We start from the raw sequence: 22618 nt of genomic DNA on the forward strand, positions 1-22618 counted from the left end.
TGTCTGCATTTACACCTATACCTGTATCCTGGGGGCATGTGCCATCTCCCTCTTTGGGCAGAGAGAGTTGCTGTGTCTTCCTTGCCCTTGCTAACCACTGCCCCCTCCTCCACTATCCACCTGGCCTCCAGCTGCTAGTGCACGGGGCAAGTCTCTGCAATTACGGTGCCACTGAGGACAATGAGGGAGTGATGGATGATGAGGGGTGCTCCCTTAGGGAAAAACCAGCCCTGGTTCTCCATCTTATTTCTGAAAAAGAGTTTGTTGGCTGCTTTTCAATTAAAAGCAGATGATTAATTCAGCTCTGGCCTTGTTCTGTCTTTGAATAACAGATACATTAGTTTACTTGAAAAGAAATACTTTTATTTGTATTTCCATGTCACCTGTGATTTTCCCTGCCTTGCACCCTCAGCCCTGCCAGTTGGCAAGAAGACGGTCAGCAAAGCTGCTGCTAAGAGGAGCATAAAGAGGGCTTGGTCCAAGCAAGAGGGCAGTGGTCTAGTCCATCGGCAACATGCTGCGCTTCCTGGTGTTCGCAACCCTGGTCCTTTATGGTAAGTGGGTCATGTGGCCTGAGGTCTACAGGGAGGGGGACTTGGGCAGGAGGGTCAGCAAAACTTCCCTAAGCCCAGGCCAGCACCCTGTCCCAGGGCAGGTGGGACGTTCTGCCTGCAGAGCGTCCTTTACTCTCCTGGAAGCCAAGATAGAAAAGGTCAGGGCCACTGGCTATTCAGGCCCCTCTGGGTGGCAGGTCCCTGGGCCACAAAGCAGAGAGAAGCCCCTTCTGGTAGTGGGGTGGGTCCCTGGGCTTCCCCACCACCCCCATTGACAGGAGGACTTCCTCAGCAGGTGCCTGGCTGGGGTGTACACTGCAGGCCCTGCACCCTGGAGAATCCTGCCAAAGCATTAGGGAGCTGGGGCGGGGGGTCAAAGAATGGGGGGGTCTCTTCAGGCCAAAGGGTGATCTTGAGCAAGGAGGAGACCACAAGGAGCCTCTGGGGCCTAGTCTGGTGGTTTGAGAGAGGTCCTTCATAGCATGCCAGAGTTCTGGGAACACCTGGGGGAAACAGAAGGCACCCAGGCACCCCTGCTTTCAAAAGGGGCTCAGAGAACTCACAGCTGGGCCCCTCATTCATTAGAGAGGAGCTGTGAATTTGCAGACAAGGCTAACATTCCTCGAAACACAACCGCCACCCCCCACCCCTACCCCTGGCTGACCTCACGCTTAGTCATCACTCACTTTTCTTCCGCCCCACAAAGGACACAGCACCCAGGACTTTCCGGAAACCAGCGCCCGCGTAGTGGGAGGGACTGAGGCTGGGAGGAATTCATGGCCCTCTCAGGTGGGTGTTCCTTCCCATCCCCACACTTCCACCCAAATAAGAGCGCAGTGCATGACAAAAGGTATCGTGTGTGTTTGTGCATGTCCCTATCAACAAGCAGCTCTCCAACTGTCTAGGTTCTAGATTTTAAATATGAATGGGATCAGGCTTAGGTGGCTTTCTAAATGCAAAAGGGCTTGGAGGAGGGGATTTATACACCAACCACACTCCCTCTTCAAGGCACACACCCAAACACAAGATACATTTGTATTCCCAGCGACAGCACTTGTGCCACGCAAGAAAGACTGGGTGCCAGACACACACCTTGGACTCCACATACCTTGAAACTCACATGCACACCACTCCACATTGCCACACTGTGTGTGTCACAATGCTTGCACGTGTGCACACACACACACACAGCATGCGACTTAGTTGGCTATTTAGAGTTTCCACTTTCCTAACAGGGCAGCTGGGCCCTGATTTAAGCGATCTAAACATGTAAACCTGGCAAATTAAGTGGCGAAGATCCACACTTTGAGAGGATATCACTGCAACCAGAGTTTTAGCTTATAAAAGTCTGAGCCCCAGTTTTCAGGAGTAGAGCTATTACATAATATGAGGTGCTAGAGGAAGAGACATGAACTGATAAAAATGAACATCCCATTGGTATTTCTTTCTTTTGTTTTTCTTTGAAATGGAGTTTCGCTCTCATTGCCCAGGCTAGAGTGCAATGGCATGATCTCAGTTCACTGCAACCTCTGCCTCCTGGGTTCAAGCGATTCTCCTGCATCAGCCTCCTGAGTGGCTGGGATTACAGGTGCCTGTCACCATGCCCAGCTAATTTTTGTATTTTTAGTAGAGACGGGGTTTCACCATGTTGGCCAGCTGGTCTCCAACTCCTGACCTCACGTGATCCGCCCAAAGTGCTAGGATTACAGGCGTGAGCCACCGCGCCTGGCCTCCCATTGGTATTTCTAAGTATTCCCTGAAGTGGGGATTCAGGAGATGTCTTGAAAACACTGAAGGTAGAGCTCTGAAGACCTAAGCCTGTGGGGCTTAGGTGATGGAGCAAATCTTTGGCTATAGTTCCTCTTTTTTTTTTTTTTTTGGTCGGGGGAGCAGGGGGGCAGATAGGGTCTCGCTCTGTCACCAGGCTGGAGTACAGTGGCGCGATATTGGCTCACTGCAACCTCCACCTCCTGGGTTCAAGCGATTCTCCTGCCTCAGCCTCCCGAGTAGCTGGGACTACAGGCGCGTGCCACCATGCCTGAGGAACTTTTGCATTTTTAGTACAGATGGGGTTTCACCATGTTGGCCAGGATGGCCTCGATCTCCTGTCCTTGTGATCCACCCACTTTGGCCTCCCAAAGTGCTGAGATTACAGGCGTAAGCCATGGTGCCCAGCCTATAGTTCCTCTTTGAGGGAGAACAGAGGTAGAAGGAGTTCCAAAAAAGGAGTTGCAATGGGTTCTAGGTCCATTGCAACAACCTAGAGAGATAATGCCAAATACACTGTGTGCCTTTACACCTCATTCATGTACACAGCAAACATCACCAAACGATGGAGCATCCCTTCCTGCTGACCCCAGAAGCATCTACACACCCCTTATCAATGCCACACTCCAGGTGGCCACTACCAACCAATTAGTAGTAATTGGCAGGTCAGATGAAACCTATTTGCCATCCCTAGCCCAGAAAAAGAATGTTTTGAAGGACAGCAGGACTTTAAGGAGGTGACATGTAGTTTGAGGCAAAGTCTTTTATATTTAATTATTTTTGATGTAGAAGTGAGATCTCACTATGTTGCCCAGGCTGGTCTCCAGCTCCTAAGCTCAACTGATCCCCCCGCCACAGCTTTCCAAAGTGCTGGGATTACTGGCATAAGCCACTGCGTCCGACCTGGGGCAAAACCTTTTGAGAAACACCAACCTATCCCTTCTTTTTTTCCTCCCCATCTAGATTTCCCTCCAGTACCTATCTGGAGGTTCCTGGTATCACACCTGCGGAGGGACCCTCATCAGACAGAACTGGGTGATGACAGCTGCTCACTGCGTGGATTCGTAAGAAAAACAAAGACGAGCTTTCCTGGGCCCCTGGAAGGGGAAGGGGCTGACCCTTCTGAAGGATAACATAACTTTGCCCTCTCTGGACAGCACTTCAGGGACTAGGCAGTGGCCCCTTTCCTGTTCAGGGCCTGCAGGGAGGTAGTATGGTGAAACTACAAATTTTGGAGCCAGGGAAGCTCAAATTCAAATCTTGCTCCACCAAATTCTAGCTATATAGCCTTGGGCAACTATGCCCCCAATCTCCTATCTCTAAAATGGGCTAAGAACATTTACTCTGTAGAAATGTTGTGAGGATTGAGTAAATATGTAAGTGCTTAGTCAACATCTGACCGGTGACTATTTTTTCCTATTTGTCTTGGGCAATGATTTTCATACTTCAGCATGTGTCAGAATCACCTGGAAGGCACACATTGCTGGGCCCCACCCAGCAGAGTTTCCGATTTGGTAGGTCAGGGTGAGGCCTGAGAATTTGCATTTCTAACAAGTTTCCAGGTGATGTTCATGCTACTGGCCCAGGAACCACACTTTAAAAATGACTAGCCTAGAAGTCTATGCTTCCTTCAAAATATTGGTGGCTGAGAGCCATTATTTCATTTATGCGCACTACACCTCTCCCGGGTTACAAGATATTCAGCCTATGATGTTAAACTGAGAAAATGAAAGTGATGGTAGTTTTTTTCACTTCCACAAGTTAGTCAATTAGAGAATGAAAGAGCTTGTTACGTTCTCATTTTGGAGAGTCTTATATCCCTCCTCTACCTGGACCAGGTAAGATGGGTTCCTGTCCTAAAATAAGAAACAAAACCTGGGCACAGTGGCTCACACCTGTAGTCCCAGCTACTAGGGAAGCTGCGGTGGGAGGATCACTTGAGCCTGGGAGTTTGAAGCCAGCCTGGGCAACACAGCAAAACCCCATCTCTTAAAAAAAAAAAAAAAAAGAAAGAAATTTTCTTTAATAATAATAATAATAATAAAAGGATGGTTTTCCAACTTTTCTCTAAGTGGGAGAAAGAGAAGGTTTGAGTTCCCTGGATGACTCAAGGCTTCCTTCTCTCACGCCAGCCCGATGACTTTCCGCGTGGTGGCTGGAGACCATAACCTGAGCCAGAACGATGGCACCGAGCAGTACGTGAGTGTACAGAAGATCGTGGTGCATCCATCCTGGAACAGCAATAACGTGGCTGCTGGGTAGGAGCAAGTCCAAGCTGGCCCTGGGCTGGGTGGTGAGGCCTGACTAGCCAACAACTGGCTGCCTTCACCTGTTCTTTCAGAGAGCTAGAGGGACTGCATGGCCGGAAGCCTGGACAATGACTCCTGGCCTGGCCTTTAGTTAAGGAGCCCAGCTGAGCCTGAGAGAGGGCACCATGTCCTAGAGGGAGCAATGAGCTGGCTCATTCATCCAGGAGAACTTTGAGAATTTAGGTTCTGGGCCAGGCACAGTGGCTCATGCCTATAATCCCAACACTTTGGGAGGCCAAGGCAGGCAGATCACCTGAGGTCAGGAGTTCGAGACCAGCCTGACAACATAGTGAAACCCTGTCTCTCCTAAAAATATGAAAAAAAAAAAAAATTAGCCAGGCGTGGTGGCACCGCCTGTAATCACTTGATTACACAAGAATCGCCTGAACCCAGGAGGCGGAGGTTGCAGTGAGCTGAGATCACGCCACTGTACTCCAGCCTGGATGACAGAGTGAGACTCTGTCTCATAAGAGAATTGAGGTTCTGGAGGGCTTGAGAATCTTTGAAGACCTTTAGGATTGGATTTTAATGTTCTGTTTCTATGAGGGGTTTTATCATTATTTATTATTCACATTATAGAATAGACTCCAGCCGGGCGCGGTGGCTCAAGCCTGTAATCCCAGCACTTTGGGAGGCCAAGATGGGCGGATCACGAGGTCAGGAGATCGAGACCATCCTGGCTAACACGGTGAAACCCCGTCTCTACTAAAAAAAAAATACAAAAAAACTAGCCGGGCGAGGTGGCGGGCGCCTGTAGTCCCAGCTACTCTGGGAGGCTGAGGCAGGAGAATGGCAAAAACCCGGGAGGTGGAGCTTGCAGTGAGCCGAGATCTGGCCACTGCACTCCAGCCTGGGCGACAGAGTGAGACTCTGTCTCAAAAAAAAAAAAAAAAGAATAGACTCCATCAGCATAAGTAAATTTCCTAAAGTGAATCTTACACGGGAAAATTTCAAGTTGAGTTGTAAACTTCTGGAAAATAAATCATTAAAATGTTGGTCAATTCTATAGCATGTGGAGGTGGGGATGGGTTCAAGGAATTGGGATATTCTGCTGAGCTTGTAGAGCCACTCAGCCTTTTACATTTTTCTTGTTTGAGAACTCTGCCACCAAGATCACGCCACTCTGCTCCTTTAGATTCCCCCATTCCCAACTTCCCTGCGTTGCAAAGGTCAGAGCTAGAGTGCAATACCAATGTCCCACCAGCAGATGCTGCTGTTAAACATAGAATGTTTACCTGTTCAATTGTAATTGCTCTAGTTTGAGGCTTAGCAAGTGAGCCCCGTCCTTCTTCAAAACCGTCACTTTCCAATTGCACAGGGATACAAATGCTTTAAGAGGGCTAGTATATATGCTGACCTCAGGGAAGAGCTGATCCCATGAGTGAGCAGTCTCCTTTTCTCCTGCAGCTATGACATCGCCCTGCTGCGCCTGGCCCAGAGCGTTACCCTCAATAGCAATGTCCAGCTGGGTGTTCTGCCCCAGGAGGGAGCCATCCTGGCTAACGACAGTCCCTGCTACATCACAGGCTGGGGCAGGACCAAGAGTAAGTTGCCTACATTGGCACAATCCACCACGGGGATCTTGATTACATAGCTGAGCTTCTAAGGCACCTTTTTCTGTGGTCCTAGGTGCTTATGGCCAGAGACCAGGAGCTAAAGGAACCATAGATACAGTAACTGATGCATTATATCAAGCTAAGAATGGGCTGTGAAATACTTGACAGATTCATGGACTCTTAGAACAAAAAAAAGACTTTACCACAGATAATTTTTTTTGTTACCAGCCCCTCATTTTAAAAATTTATTTATTTACTTAGAGACAGGGTTTCACTCTGTCACCCAGGCTGCAACCTCTACTTCCTAGGCTCAAGTGATTCTCCCACCTCAGCCTCCTGAGTAGCTGGGACTATAGGCATGTACCACCACACTCAGCTAATTTTTAAATTTTCTTGTAGAGATGGGATCTCACTATATTGCCTAGGCTGGCCTCAAACTCCTGAGCTTAAGAAATCCTCCCACCTCAGCCTCCCAAAGTGCTGGGATTACAGGCATGTGCCACTGCACCCAGCCAGCCCTTCATTTTATACATGAGGAAACCAAGGTCCAAAGAAATTAAGGATCCTTAGCTGAGCGTGGTGGCATGAGTCTGTAGTCCCAGGTACTCAGGAGGCTGAGGAAGGAGGATCACTTAAGCCTGACCAACATGGAGAAACCCCAACTCTACTAAAAATTCACAATTAGCCAGGCATGGTGGTGCATGCCTGTAATCCCAGCTACTCGGCAGGCTGAGGCAGGAGAATTACCTGAATTTAGGAGGCAGAGGTTGTGTGAGCCGAGATTGCTCCATTGCACACCAGCCTGGGCAACAAGAGTGAAACTCCATCTCAAAAAAGAAATGGAAACAAGCATGCACAATCCCAGTTCTGCTCCATGGAGCTTGCAGGAGGAAACGGAACAGACAGATAAATCATCCACAAATAAGGCCATTCCATAGTGCAACTAAGTTATCCACGAGTGGAAAGAAGCAGGAGTAGGGTTGGTGACTTGGAGCCTAGGTACAGTAAGCAAGGCTGCCTCCCTGAGGGAAGGGTCCTGTGCAGCCATATAAAGAGAGAAGACAGAAGGATCCACCACATGCAACAGGCAGACAGAAGGAGTTTGCCCTGAGTTCAGCTTTCACGCGAGTTTGGGAAGGTGTGGCAAGGGTGGAAGGTTTTTCCACTGGACAACATTTGGAGCTGACCGCCAATGCTATGTGTCCTGTTCAGCCAATGGGCAGCTGGCCCAGACCCTGCAGCAGGCTTACCTGCCCTCTGTGGACTACGCCATCTGCTCCAGCTCCTCCTACTGGGGCTCCACTGTGAAGAACACCATGGTGTGTGCTGGTGGAGATGGAGTTCACTCCGGATGCCAGGTGAACACTTGCAGGGGGTGTCAGAAGTCCCACCCCAGGTCCCACCACTCTCTGCCTATCCCTCCACCCCTCTTCCTCACCTCCATATTCCACACTTACTCTTAGTCCTACACAGACTCAATTTTCTACTCTGGCGTCTAAGTGAGAATGATTCTGTGCTGGTAACTCTATACACACAGAAACTCAAAGTTGAAAGGAACCTTAAAATTGATCTCGCTCAATGCCCTCACTTCAAAGTTTGTACGTGGCCCAACATTTTTATGTTGTTGTTGGTATATGTGTGTGTTCTTAGAATTTGTTACCCAGATTTTTTTTTTTTTTTTTGAGATGGAGTTTCACTCTTGTTGCCCAGGCTAGAGTGCAATGGGACGATCTCGGCTCACAGCAACCTCCGCCTCCCGGGTTCAAGCAATTCTCCTGCCTCAGCCTCCCAAGTAGCTGGGATTACAGGCATGCGCCACCACACCCAGCTAATTTTTTGTATGTTCAGTAGAGACAGGGTTTCTCCATGTTGGTTAGGCTGATCTCGAACTCCCGACTCAAGTGATCCGCCCGCCTTGGCCTCCCAAAGTGCTGGGATTACAGGTGTGAGCCACCATGCCCAGCTGAATTTGTTACCTAGATTTTTTTTTTTTTTTTTTTTTTTGTTGTTGAGACGGAGTCTCGCTCTGTCGCCCAGGCTGGAGTGCAGTGGCCAGATCTCAGCTCACTGCAAGCTCCGCCTCCCGGGTTTACGCCATTCTCTCGCCTCAGCCTCCCGAGTAGCTGGGACTACAGGCGCCCGCCATCTCGCCCGGCTAATTTTTTGTATTTTTTTAGTAGAGACGGGGTTTCACCGTGTTAGCCAGGATGGTCTCGATCTCCTGACCTCGTGATCCGCCCATCTCGGCCTCCCAAAGTGCTGGGATTACAGGCTTGAGCCACCGCGCCCGGCCGTTACCTAGATTTTTTAAGGAAGCAATGGACTGAGCCTGGAGAGGTGGTCGTGATGGTGTATAAGCAGTACCCTGCCTCCCCTCACCCATCAGTCCGACTTCTCTTGCAGTTCCTCCACCACCGTCCCTTTACCCCAGTGATATTTCTGGTGGTATGTACAGGTGAGTTTGATAGGGGAAAGTGCACAAAATAATTTTATAATAGCTTATATATAACAAATATAACCTTCCTCTATTTTGACAAGATCAATCAGCCATAAACCATCTTACAGATTTCTCTTTTTAAGTTTTATTATTATTATTATTATTATTTTAAGATAGAGATGGGGTCTTGCTTTGTGGCCCAGGCTGGTCTCAGACTCCAGGGCTCAAGTGATCCTCCCACCTCGGCCTCCCAAAGTGCTAGGAATACAGGCATGAGCCACCATGCCCCACCCTAGATTTCTTAATGCAGTTTAACAACTGTTCATTACGTATCTATTATATGCCAGGCATTGTGCTAACTGCTGAGGATACAAAGATGGATCAAACAGTGTCAAGTAAAGGAACTAGAGGCACAGACATACAATAAAACATTGTAACACAATGTGGTTAAGTGTTAATAATCAGGATGTGCATGGATGATACGGAAGCCCAAGGGTAGGTACTTACCTCTACCTACTGGGGCTAGAAAAGACCTGCCTTCCCCAAGAAAGTAGAATCTGTAGCGGGTCCTGAGGGGTAAACAGGAATAGGCCAGGCAAAAAGGAGAAAAGACATTCAGAGGGAGGGAACAGCATGAATAAAGGCAGGGGGCCAAGAAACAACCTAGAGTACATACAGAATTATGGGGCATTCCCTAAGGCTACAGTAGAGCAGAGGCTGGAGGTCCACAAGCCAAATCTAGTTCACTGCTTGCTTTGTATGACCCATGAGCTTAGAACGGTTATTACATTTCTATTTATATATATGTGTGTGTGTGTGTGTGTGTGTGTATGTATTTTTTTTTTCCTGAGATGGAGTCTCACTCTGTCACCCAGGCTGGAGTACAGTGGCGCAATCTCAGCTCACTGAAACTTCTGCCTCCCGGGTTCAAGCAATTCTCCTGCCTCAGCCTCCTGAGTAGCTGGGATTACAGGCACGCACCACCACGTCCAGCTAATTTTTTTTTTTTTTTTTTGAGACGGAGTCTCGCTCTGTCACCCAGGCTGGAGTGCTGTGGCCGGATCGCAGGTCACTGCAAGCTCCGCCTCGCGGGTTCACGCCATTCTCCTGCCTCAGCCTCCTGGGTAGCTGGGACTACAGGCGCCGCCACCTCACCCGGCTAGTTTTTTTTTTGTAGTTTTTAGTAGAGATGGGGTTTCACCGTGTTAGCCAGGATGGTCTCGATCTCCTGACCTCGTGATCCGCCCGTCTTGGCCTTCCAAAGTGCTGGGATTACAGGCTTGAGCCACCGCGCCCGGTTAATTTTTGTATTTTTAGTAGAGACAGGATTTCACCATGTTGGCCAGGCTGGTCTCGAACTGGCTGGTCTCGGACTCCTGACCTCGTGATCCACTTGCCTCTGCCTCCCAAAGTGCTGGGATTACAGGCATGAGCTACCGCACCTGGCGCTCTCTCTCTCTCTCTCTCTCTCTCTGTGTATATATATATATATATTTTGTTTGTTTGTTTGTTTGTTTTGAGACAGGGTCTCACTGTGTTGCCCAGGCTGGTGTGCAGTTGTACCATCATGGTTCACTGCAACCTCTGCCTCCTGGGCTCAAGTGGTTTTCCCACCTCAGCCTCCCTAGTAGCTGGGACTACAGGCACACACCACCACACCCAGCTAATTTTTTGTGTTTTTTGTAGAGACAGGGTTTCACCATGTTGCCCAGGCTGGGATTATTACATTTATTAATGGTAAGGAAAAAAAAATCAGAATAATAATATGTCATGACACATGAAAAATATATAAAATTTCAGTGCCCATAAATAACATTTCATTGGAACACAGTCACAGTTGCTCATTTACAAACTGTTTATGGCTGCTTTTTTTTTTTGAAGAGACAAGGTCTTGCTCCATCACTCAGGCTGGAGTGCAGTGGTGCCATCTTGGCTCACTGCAGCCTCAACTTCCTGGGCTCAAATGATCCTCCCACCTCAGCCTCCCAAGCAGCTAGGATCACATGCACATGCCATCACACCCAGCTAATTTTGTTTTGTTTTTGGTAGTGACAAGGTCTCACTATGATGCTCAGGCTGGTCTTGAACTCCTGGCCTCAAGCAATCCTCCTGCCTTGGCCTCCTAGAGTACGGGGAGTATAGGCATGAGGCACTATGTCCAGCCTATGGCTGCTTTTGTACTACAACACAAAGTAGTTGCAACCAAGACTGTATGGCCTGCAAAGCCTGAAATATGTACTATTTGGCCCTTAACAGAAGAGGTTTGCCAACCCCTGGGCTAGAATAGAAGCTACCACCATACTAGGAAATGTCAAGAGGCAAGACTAGAGAGGCAAGCAAGAGCCGTACAACTCAGGGCTTCAAATGCCAGGCTTGGGGACATGAATCTTATCTCTTGGGCATTGGGAAGCCATCGAAGACTTCTGAACAGGGGACTAGTACAACCAGATTCACCTTTTAGAAGTGTTCTTTAGGCATGTTTTTGAAGAAGGCACAAAAGGCAGGGAGATTGCCTAGAGGGCTATTGCAATGATCTAGGCAAGAAGTTTGAGGGCCTGAATTAAGGCAGTGGTGACAGGAACCGGAGGAGGGAAGGAGTAGGATCTCGAACAACAGTCAAGCATCTGTTTTAAGTGATTTGGGGGAGGGCATTGTTGCCCTGAGACAAGATTTACAGAGTTTGAGAGAGAAGATGATGAGTCTGGTTCCGGACAAGCTTTGTCTGAGATCTATACCTGAGATTCAGGTATAGCAACTGGTAAGAAATTTGTTGTCTTTTGTTTGTTTGTGTTTGAGTCTCCCTCTCTCATCCTCAGGCTGGAGTGCAGTAGCGCTATCTCAGCTATTGCCACCTCTGTCTCATGGGCTCAAGTGAGTCTACTACCTCAGTCTCCTGAGTAGCTGGGATTACAGACATGTGCCACCATGCCTGGCTAATTTTTGTATTTTTAGCAGAGATGGGATTTCCCCATGTTGGCCAGGCTAAGTCTTGAACTCCTGACCTCAGCCTCCCAAAGTGCTGGGATTACAGGCATGAGCCACCACGCCTGGCCAAGAAATTAGATAGAAAGAGTGGGGCCTCGGGGAAGAGCTGGGCTAAAGATACCCACTGAGAACAAATCAGATCCCATCCCAGGGAAAAACTGTTGAATGAGAAAAGAGCAGTGGGTTGGGAAAGAACTGTCAGAACATAAATACTTGAGTGTTTCAGGGATAGGTGGAGGACAAAGAAACCACTAGAATCTAAGAAAGGAGAAGTAGATGTAAGATAAAAATCTGGTAATAAGGGTATTATGAAATCTCAGGAAGTACTTACAGATATCACATAATATACAATTCACCCAGAAGCCACAGTAGATAAGAGCTGAAAGTGGCCACTCTGGCAATTGTAACCTTGGCAAGAGCAGCTTCAGTGGAGTGGTGAGGGCAGAAGCTTGTCTGAAGGGTAAGGAATAAAGAGGCAATAAGAAATATAACTGGCCGGGTGTAGTGGCTCATGCCTATAATCCCAAGATTTTGGCAGATTGAGGTAGGAGGATCACTTGAGCCCAGGAGTTAGAGACCACCCTGGGAAACATAGGGAGACTTCATCTCTACAAAATTTTAAAAATTAGGCGAGGTGCAGTGGCTCATGCCTGTAATCCCAGCACTTTGAGAGGCTGAGATGGGCGGATCATGAAGTCAGGAGATCGAGACCATCCTGGCTAACACGGTGAAACCCCGTCTCTACTGAAAATACAAAAAATTAGCCGGGCGTGGTGGCAGACGCCTGTAGTCCCAGCTGCTGGGGAGGCTGAGGCAGGAGAATGTCATGAACCCTGGAGGTGGAGCTTGCAGTGAGCAGAGATTGTGCCACTGCACTCCAGCCTGGGCAACAGAGCAAGACTCTGTCTCAAAAAAAAAAAATTAGCTGGATGTGGTGGAGTGCACCTGTAGCCCCAGCTACTTGGAAGGCTGAGGTGGAAAGATCACTTGAGCCGAGGAGTTCGAGGCTGCAGTGAGCTATGATCGCACCACTGCACTCCAGCCTGGGAACAGAGTGAGACCCTGTCTCAAAAGAGGACAAAAAAAACGAAGAACAAAAATGTCTGGTAGCTTTAAGGACAGCAAGTCAAGGAGGGAATGGATCTTCTAAGAGAAAAAAATTGGCCAGGCGCAGTGGCTCACACCTGTAATCCCAGTGCTTTGGGAGGCCGTGGCAGGCGGATCACGAGGTCAGGAGTTCGAGACCAGCCTGGCCAGCATGGTGAAACCCTGTCTCTACTAAAAATACAAAAAATTAGCCAGGCATGGTGGCACGTGCCTGTAATCCCAGCTACTCAGGAGGCTGAGGCAGGAGAATTGCTTGAACCTAGGAGGCAGAGCTTGCAGTGAGCCGAGATCGCACCACTGCACTCCAGCCTGGGCGACAGAGTGAGACTCCGTCTCAAAAAAGAAAAGAGAAAAGAAAACTGAGTGTATACATAGGCAGAAAGGAAAGAATCCTGTAGTCAGAGAGAGGTAATAATAATAATGGATGGCACAAGATCCCACAGGAGAAGAAAGATATGGAACTAAGAGCACAGATGGAGCTGGCTCTGAACAGGAAGAGGGATACCAGATGTGCACACAGACATGGAAAAGTTTGCAGGATTTTTGCAGAAAAGGTAGCCGAACATTGGCAGGTGTTCTACATTATTGCTTGTAGTTACTCATGAACTAGGAGAAGTCAATTTGACTGCTGAAAATGAAGGGGACAGGGTTGTATGGGTCTGGAATAGTTAATGTGAATGGGAGGATTGTCTTCCAAGATGTTGCTGATTGGTTGTTCGGAGACCAGACTATGACCACATGGGTATATGATTCACTCTGTTTTACTCAAAGACAATTTCCGGTATGATTGGGGTAAAAGGACAGGATTACAGATCAACTGCAAGGTCCAAACTAGATGGAGGAGAAAGAGAAGCTGGCAGGAGGCTGGCAGGCTGGCTGAAACTATAAAATGAAAGGGTTAGGCCAGGCGCCGTGGCTGATGCCTGTAATCCCAGTGCTTTGGGAGGCCAAGGTGGGCAGATCACAAGGTCGGGAGATCGAGACCATCCTGGCTAACATGGTAAAACCCTGTCTCTACTAAAAATACAAAAAAGTAGCCAGGCGTGGTGGCGGGCACCTGTAGTCCCAGCTACTAGGGAGGCTGAGGAAGGAGAATGGTGTGAACCCGGGAGGCGGAGCTTGCAGTGATCCGAGATCGTGCCACTGCACTCCAACCTGGGCGACAAAGCAAGACTCCGTCTCAAAAAAAAAAAAAAAAAAAAGGATTAAAAAGTTTTTTGGGTGTATGAGTGCAAAGAACCATGGAAATAAACTAGCCAATTCATCCTAGTTTGCCCTAGACTTTCCTGGTATTAACATTTAAAAGTTCTGTATCCCAGGGACTCTACCTAGAAATAAGGGGGAAAATAGAGAGACTAATGCATAATGCAACCTCTTCTAGGCCCTCATCAGCCAGCTTCACCTATAACTTCCTAAGGTTTAACCTTTCTGAGTGAATACACATGGCTGTGCTCTCCCATAAGCCCTGAGCTCTAAAAAACGAGTATTTTTCTTCTGGCTGCCACTCCAAATTGACAATTCTCAGAGGCAATTGTGTCCCCAGGTCCCTCCCCACTGGAGTTTCTCAAATACTATGTCTTCTGGGCTTTCAGAGTTCTGGGTCTCCAACCCTTCTCCTCAGACTGGATTCACTTAGAATCTCCCATTTCTTTTTTTTTTTTTTTTTTTTTTTTTGAGACGGAGTCTCGCTCTGTCGCCCAGGCTGGAGTGCAGTGGCTGGATCTCAGCTCACTGCAAGCTCCGCCTCCCGGGTTCCCGCCATTCTCCTGCCTCAGCCTCCCAAGTAGCTGGGACTACAGGCGCCCGCCAACGCGCCCGGCTAGTTTTTTGTATTTTTTAGTAGAGACGGGGTTTCACCGTATTAGCCAGGATGGTCTCGATCTCCTGACCTCGTGATCCGCCCGTCTCGGCCTCCCAAAGTGCTGGGATTACAGGCTTGAGCCACCGCGCCCGGCCATCTAGAATCTCCCATTTCAATCAGCCCATCCCTACTGAGTTCTCTTCCAACTATTCCTTCTGCTCTAAAATCCTCAGCCCCACCCTCCAGCTCTCCAGAGGCTCGGTCTCTTTTCAGGTCAATTAGTACAAGACAATAGTATTATATACAATTCATTTATCTATCATTCCTCTAGCCCCCGAAATACTCTCGAATCCCTAATAGAATTTAGGTGGAAGAGACTGTTTTGTTTTGAGTACAATAATCTAAAGAAAATATCCTTTCCTAAATAGCAGTTAGGGTGGAGTACAGGTAGCTCCACTTTAAAATAATTACCCCTGGCTGGACATGGTGGCTCATGCCTATAATCCCAGCACTTTGGGAGGCTGAGGTGGGAGGATCACTTAAACTCAGTAGTTAGAGATTAGCCTCAGCAACATAGGGAGACCCTGTCTCTGCAAAAAATTAAAAAATTAGCCAGGTTGGCCGGGCGCGGTGGCTCAAGCCTGTAATCCCAGCACTTTGGGAGGCCGAGACGGGCGGATCACGAGGTCAGGAGATCGAGACCATCCTGGCTAACACGGTGAAACCCCGTCTCTACTAAAAATACAAAAACTAGTTGGGCGAGGTGGCAGGCGCCTGTAGTCCCAGCTACTAGGGAGGCTGAGGCAGGAGAATGGCGTAAAACCCAGGAGGCAGAGCTTGCAGTGAGCTGAGATCCGGCCACTGCACTCCAGTCCGGGCGACAGAGCGAGACTCCTCCTCAAAAAAAAAAAAAAAAAAAAAATTAGCCAGGCAAGGTGGCGTACACTGTGGTCCCAGCTACTTGGGATACTGAAGTGGGAGGATTGCTTGAGCTGAGATTGAGACTGCGGTGAGCTATGATCATACCACTGCTCTCCAGCCTGGGCAGAGGCTCTGTCTTTAAAAAAAAAAAAAAAAAAAGTCGGCTCAGTGGCTCATGTCTGTAATCCCAGCACTTTAGGAGGCCACAGGGGGTGGATCACCTGAGGTCAGGAGTTTGAGACCAGTCTGATTAACATGGGGAAACCCCGTCTCTACTGAAAATACAAAATTAGCCGGGTGTGGTGGCTTATGCCTGTAATCCCAGCTACTTGGGAGGCTGAGGCAGGAGAATTGCTTGAACCTGGGAGGTGGAGGTTGCAGTGAGCTGAGATTGTGCCATTACACTCCAGCCTGGGCAACAAGAGCGAAACTCCGTCTCAAAAAAAAAAAAAAAAAATTTAACGGGGCATGGGGCCGCATGTCGGTAGTCCCAGCTACTCTGGAGGGTGAGGCAGGAGAATCACTTGAACCCGGGAGGTGGTGGTTGCAGTGAGCCGAAATGGCACTACTGCACTCCAGCCTGGGTGACAGAGGGAGACTCCCGTCTCAAAACAAAACAAACACACACACAGAATTATCCCGATTTGAAATTTTGGTCTCTTTCCCTAGTTTTTTTTTTTTAAGTTTTACTTTTGTTTGTTTTTGAGACAGAGTCTTGTTCTGTCGCCCAGGCTGGAGTACAGTGGGGTAATCTCAGCTCACTGCAACCTCCTCCTCCTGGGTTCTTGTGCCTCAGCCTCCTCAGTAGCTGGGATGATAGGCATGTGCCACCATACCTGGCTAATTCTTTTTGTATTTTTAGTAGAGTCGGGGTTTCGTTATGTTGGCCAGGCTGGTCTCAAACTCCTGGCCTCACGTGATCTGCCCACCTCGGCCTCCCAAAGTGCTGGGATTACAGGTGTAAGCCACCACACCTGGCCCCAAGTTTTACTTTTTATTGTAGCTTAAGTTGGCAAATAAGATTATGGAGCTCAATAATGGAAAAGAATAGCTACTCTAGTTCTCCCACCCCACGGGAGGCCACTTTCAACTCTTCAGCTGATTCTTTTGGTGTCTACATCTATATCTTTTTTTTTTTTTTTTTTTTTTTTTTTTTTGAGACGGAGTCTCGCTGTGTCGCCCAGGCTGGAGTGCAGTGGCGCGATCTCGGCACACTGCAAGCTCCACCTCCCGGGTTCACGCCATTCTCCTGCCTCAGCCTCCCGAGTAGCTGGGACTACAGGCGCCCGCCACCTCGCCCGGCTAGTTTTTTGTATTTTTTAGTAGAGACGGGGTTTCACCGTGTTAGCCAGGATGGTCTCGATCTCCTGACCTCGTGATCCGCCAGTCTCGCCCTCCCAAAGTGCTAGGATTACAGGCTTGAGCCACCGCGCCCGGCCATATCTTTAAAATTACATACTTACACTGCTATTTTTCAGTTCAGACATTATGGCAGATGTGATTCTCTTCATTTTTTATATACATATACCTGCCCTCCAAGCATGACATTTTCTGATCACCACCTCAACCTCTCAAAATATTTTGGTTAGATCAACATTCGGTATTTACTATGATTATACAAAATACTATTTACAACAAAATCATGTAATATATTCTAGGTTTACTTTTCATTTGCTGCATAACTTTTTTTTTTTTTTTTTGAGACAGGATCTTACTCTGTCACCCAGGCTGGAGTGTAGTAGTAGACAATCACAGCTCACTGCAGCCTTGAATTTCTGGGCTCAAGAAATCCTCCCACCTCAGTCTCCTGAGTAGCCAGGAAGACAGGCACATGCCACCACACTCAGCTGATTTTAAAAAATTTTTTCATAGAGATGGGGGTCTCGCTTTGTAGCCCAGGCTTGTCTCAAACTCCTGGCTTTAGCTTAAGCAGTGCTCCTGCCTCAGTCTCCCAAAGTGCTGGGATTACAGTCCTAAACCACCATGGTCAGCCCTCACTGCACAACTTTTCAATTTTCCCTGTTAATAATTATCTTTTTTATTTGCTTAATATAGTCAATTTTTCATTAATTCAACCCCACACACTCTCCACTAATTTGTTAAGTGACCTGTATCATCTTCTCTTGACCTAGTGGTCTATGTGGATCTATTTGCATTCATTGTGAGGGACACTTAATGGGTGGGTTTTCCTGGAAACTCCAGACCTTTGATCCAGAAAATGTTGTTTATTTGTTGATTTCCTCCCACTCTATTTTCTTTTCTCTTTCTAGAATTTCTGTTATTCACATGTTTACCTCCTAAGCTGGTCCTCTTATTTTCTCTATATCTTGTTTATTCTACCTTATATTCCAACTCTTCTAGTCTATCATTTCTAAATCTATCAAATTTATAATTTCCAAAGGCTCTTTTTGCTGTCTGAATGTTCTGTTTAGTAGTATGCCATTCTTGTATCATGGATGCATATTAGTCGTGTTTTTTGTTTTGTTTTGTTTTGTTTGAGATGGAGTCTTGCTCTGTCGCCCAGGCTAGAGTGCAGTGATACAATCTCAGCTCATTGCAATCTCCAGCTCCTGGGTTCAAGCGATTCTCCTGCCTCAGCCTCCTGAGTAGCTGGGATTACAGGCATGTGCCACCAGGCCTGGCCAATTTTTGTATTTTTAGTAGAGATGGGGTTTCACTATGTTGGCCAGGCTAGTCTTGAACTCCTGACCTCAGGTGATCTGCCTGCCTCAGCCTCCCAAAGTGCTGGGATTACAGGTGTGAGCCACCGTGCCTGGCCTATTAGTCATGGTTTTATTGCTTGTTTTCTTCTCCCTACATAGTCTTGGTTGTCTTCATTTTTTATTTAGCTCCTTGTTTCTTTGTTTCAATCTTTATTTTTATATTAGAGGCATTCTTTAGATGTTCAGTGATCCTTAACCATCTGCTTCTTTCAGAGTGGGGGTGGTATTTTTATCCAGAATGAGTGGGCTGATTGGTAGCTCTGAGCCTTAGATGGGGTTCATCAATAGTGGATTCTCTGTCAGATGATCTGGCTAGGCCACTTTAGTGGAGGACCTCCAATGTCAGTATCTTCAAGTCTTTCCTCTTGGGCTGTTCAGTTTTGTTTTGTTTTGTTTTGTTTTGTTTTTTGAGACAAGAGTCTCACTCTGTCGCCCAGCCTAGAGTGCAGTGGCACAATCTCGGCTCACTACAAGCTCCGCCTCCCAGGTTCATGCCATTCTTCTGTCTCAGGCTCCTGAGTAGCTGGGACTACAGGCGCCCGCCACCACGCCCGGCTAATTTTTTTTATTTTTTATTTTTAGTAGAGACAGGATTTCACCGTGTTATTCAGGATGGTCTTAATCTCCTGACCTTATGATCCACCTGCCTCAGCCTCCCAAAGTGCTGGGATTACAGGCGTGAACCACCGCGCCCGGCAGGCTGTTCAGTTTTTCCAGAGAAGTATCTTCCCGTTTTATGTGTGGCATTATGGACCTGGCATTCTGGAAGCTGAGTAAGAAGGGAGGCAAGATCATATTCCATAAACCCAGGTTCCCAATTGAGCACGTAACCCAATACATCACTTTCCTCTTCATTCCAGTTTAGTTTAGCATGTGTTGACTACCAAGTCTAAATACTTGATCTAATTATACCCATTGGTGTAAATGCTGGGGATAAAGAAATTATTAGAATGCCCTATTTTTGCCACCTCAAGTTCAATTTTTTTTTTTTTTTTTTTTTTTTTTTTTTTTTTTTTTTTGAGACGGAGTCTTGCTCTGTCGCCGGGGCTGGAGTGCAGTGGCCGGATCTCAGCTCACTGCAAGCTCCGCCTCCCGGGTTCACGCCATTCTCCTGCCTCAGCCTCCCGAGTAGCTGGGACTACAGACGCCCGCCACCTCGCCGGCTAGTTTTTTGTATTTTTAGTAGAGACGGGGTTTCACAGTGTTCGCCAGGATGGTCTCGATCTCCTGACCTCGTGATCCGCCCGTCTCGGCCTCCCAAAGTGCTGGGATTACAGGCTTGAGCCACCGCGCCCGGCCCTCAAGTTCAATTTAAGCCAATAAAAGCAATTGAACTTTAGATGTTTAAAGTTCTACGCTAGCATTGTGGAGAGGAAAGATCTTGGTAAGAGTTTTTGTCTCAGGAAGCTCATAGACATGTGTGGGAGGCAGAAACAAATTATGAAACCAAAATACAAGGCAGAACATGAAAGAAGTGCAGCAAAAGAGAAGAAGTATTGTGGTTGTTTACAAAGGAAGAAGAGATTCATTTTGATTGTGGGGACATGAAGGAAGTGGAGATTTGCATTGGAGCTTCTTTTTTTTTTTTTTTTTTGAGTCGGAGTCTCGCTCTGTCTCCCAGGATGGAGTGCAGTGGCCGGGTCTCAGCTCACTGCAAGCTCCGCCTCCCGGGTTCACGCCATTCTCCTGCCTCAGCCTCCCGAGTGGCTGGGACTACAGGCGCCCGCCACCTTGCCCGGCTAATTTTTTTTTTTTTTTTTTTTTTTTGTATTTTTAGTAGAGACGGGGTTTCACCGTGTTAGCCAGGATGGTCTCGGATCTCCTGACCTCGTGATCCGCCCGTCTCGGCCTCCCAAAGTGCTAGGATTACAGGCGTGAGCCACCGCGCCCGGCCTGGAGCTTTAAAACTGTACAGAATTTCATAACCAGAGACACGAGGCGGGGGGAGTGCAAGCAAAAGCCCAAAGATCTGGAGTGTCAGGACTCTGTTTCTCCTCCCTGCAGGGTGATTCTGGGGGTCCCCTCCATTGCTTGGTGAATGGCAAGTATTCTGTCCACGGAGTGACCAGCTTTGTGTCCAGTCAGGGTTGTAATGTTTCCAAGAAGCCTACAGTCTTCACCCGGGTCTCTGCTTACATTTCCTGGATAAATAAAGTGAGTCCTCTCAAATGATGGGTTGAAATGGGGTCACCTGGACACCCACACACTGGCTGGGTTGGGGAACAAAAGTTGGATGGACTGGGCAAGCCGTCATCTTCCTTACTACATTCATGTGTTTACTCCCTTCTCTTCCTTCCATAGCATACTTTCCCTCAATAATGCTGCCATCCTGAATTCCCTCCCCTCCACATACGCACAGAGCAGACTTCACTGTATTATTTATTGCTTAGGGTAAGACAGTGGCAACACCAAATCTGAACCAGGCACATATCAGTGCCTTCCTAAGTTGAAGCCCAGGGAAAAACAGGTTCTGAAAGGCCTGCGTACTCCTAGGCAAGGGAAGGAGGCACCGACTTCCTCTCCCACAAGGTCTTTCTAAGGACATTAGGATAATTTGCTCTAACTTTTTTTTTGAGACGGAGTCTCAGTCTGTCACCCAGGCTGGAGTGCAGTGGCTTGATCTTGGCTCACTGCAGCCTCTGCCTCCTGGGTTCAAGTGATTCTCCTGCCTCAGCCTCCCAAAGTAGTTGGGATTATAGGCATGTACCACCACACCCGGCTAAATTTTTTTTGTATTTTTAGTAGAGATCGGGTTTCACCATGTAGGTCAGGCTGGTCTTGAACTCCTGACCTCAGGTGATCCACCTGCCACCCAAAGTGCTGGGATTACAGGCATGAGCCACAGTGCCAAGCCTACTCTAATTTTTGAAAGGTTTTACCACCTTAAATAATGCTTGAGAGTTAGGTGAGGCTCTGCCTACACTGACCTGGTAGAAAGGCCACACAACACATTTCACTGTGCCCTCCACCCTTCAAACACATTCTGGAGCCTTGTGTATTAATCTTGGCTCACGGCCATTTTAAGGTCTGTCTTTGCCACTGTGTTCTGGGTATGTACTTATAACACTGAGCTGTCCTATCACAGTTGAGGCTGACTTCCTGCCGCCCTGTCCTCCACACCCTGTCAACTTCCCATAAACCCAGTACAAAACCATACTTAACTTGGAGCCCTGAGGAAATAAGAAAGGAGGTAGGCAGGAGTTACTGACTGTGGACATAACTGTCTTTCCTTCAGACCATTGCCTCCAACTGAACATTTTCCTGAGTCCAATGACCTTCCCAAAATGGTTCTTAGATCTGCAACAGGACTTGCGATCATCAAGTAAAAAACATTCTAAAAGACTATTGAGCCATTGATAGAAAAGCAAATAAAACTGGATATACATTATCATACTGTGTCTATTTGTAATTAAGCCCTCCAGAGCAGGGGTCCCTATGCCTGATCATCAGTCACTGTCTCCCATCACCTCCAGACAGGACCGTCTAGCTGCAGGAAAACAAGCTCAGGGCTCCCACTGATTCTACATTATAGTGAGTTGTAAATTAGTTCACTATATATTACAATGTACACAATAAATACAATGCCCTTGAATCATCTCGAAACCATCCCCCACCCTGGTTCGTGGAAACCATTGTCTTCCATGAAACTGGTCCCTGGTGCCAAAAAAGTTGGGGACCACTGATTTAGAAGAAATGCAGTTATAGGATCCAAGTTGGATTTCACCACATCTGTGGGCAGGGTCTTCCCTTTGCTGCTACCTCTATCAGTCCACAACACAAACCCAGTGGGAGTAGTTTTATGTTATACATTTTGGGTTACTTTAGGATCTACCTGTCCACTAATCTGTCCATCTGCCCTATTCCTGTGGATATTTACTATATTCGAAGGCACAGAGTGCTTTAAAAAGTTCCCAAGTGGGCCGGATGCGGTGGCTCACGCCTGTAATCCCAGCACTTTGGGAGGCTGAGGTGGGTGGATCACCAAGGTCAGGAGTTCGTGACCAGCCTGGCCAACATAGGGAAACCCCGTCTCTACTAAAAAAAATACAAAACTTAGCTGGGTGTGGTGGTGGGCACCTATAATTCCAGCTACTCAGGAGGCTGAGGCAGGAGAATCGCTTGAACCCGGGAGGTGGAGGTTGCAGTGAGCCAAGATTGCACCATTGCACTCCAGTCTGGGCAACAAGAGCGAAAGACCATCTCAAAAAAAAAAAAGTTCCCGAGTAGGCTGGTTGCGGTGGCTCACGCCTGTAATCTCAGCGCTTTGGGAGGCCGAGGTGGGTGGATCACGAGGTCAGGAGTTCGAGACCACCCTGGCCAAGATGGTGAATCCCCCGTCTCTACTAAAAATACAAAAATTAGCTGGGCATAGTGGCAGGCACCTGTAATCCCAGCTACTCAAAAGGCTGAGGTTGCCGGGCGCGGTGGCTCAAGCCTGTAATCCCAGCACTTTGGGAG

At 47.8% G+C, this 22618-nt stretch overlaps 1 protein-coding gene across 1 annotated transcript; it reads left to right on the forward strand.

Annotated features, from left to right (window-relative positions):
- The first annotated feature begins 419 nt into the window (after nt 1-419).
- CELA1 (chymotrypsin like elastase 1) lies at nt 420-21483 on the forward strand. The gene is made up of 8 exons (XM_033222035.1): nt 420-554; nt 1261-1343; nt 3285-3385; nt 4454-4579; nt 6038-6174; nt 7399-7544; nt 20165-20314; nt 21396-21483. The coding sequence occupies exons 1-8, from the start codon at nt 515-517 to the stop codon at nt 21411-21413; spliced, it is 801 nt and encodes a 266-aa protein (XP_033077926.1). The 5' UTR covers nt 420-514; the 3' UTR covers nt 21414-21483.
- The last annotated feature ends 1135 nt before the right edge of the window (nt 21484-22618 follow it).

This window comes from Trachypithecus francoisi, unplaced genomic scaffold, assembly GCF_009764315.1.
Source record: "Trachypithecus francoisi isolate TF-2019V2 unplaced genomic scaffold, Tfra_2.0 Lachesis_group11, whole genome shotgun sequence".
Taxonomy (NCBI): domain Eukaryota; kingdom Metazoa; phylum Chordata; class Mammalia; order Primates; family Cercopithecidae; genus Trachypithecus; species Trachypithecus francoisi.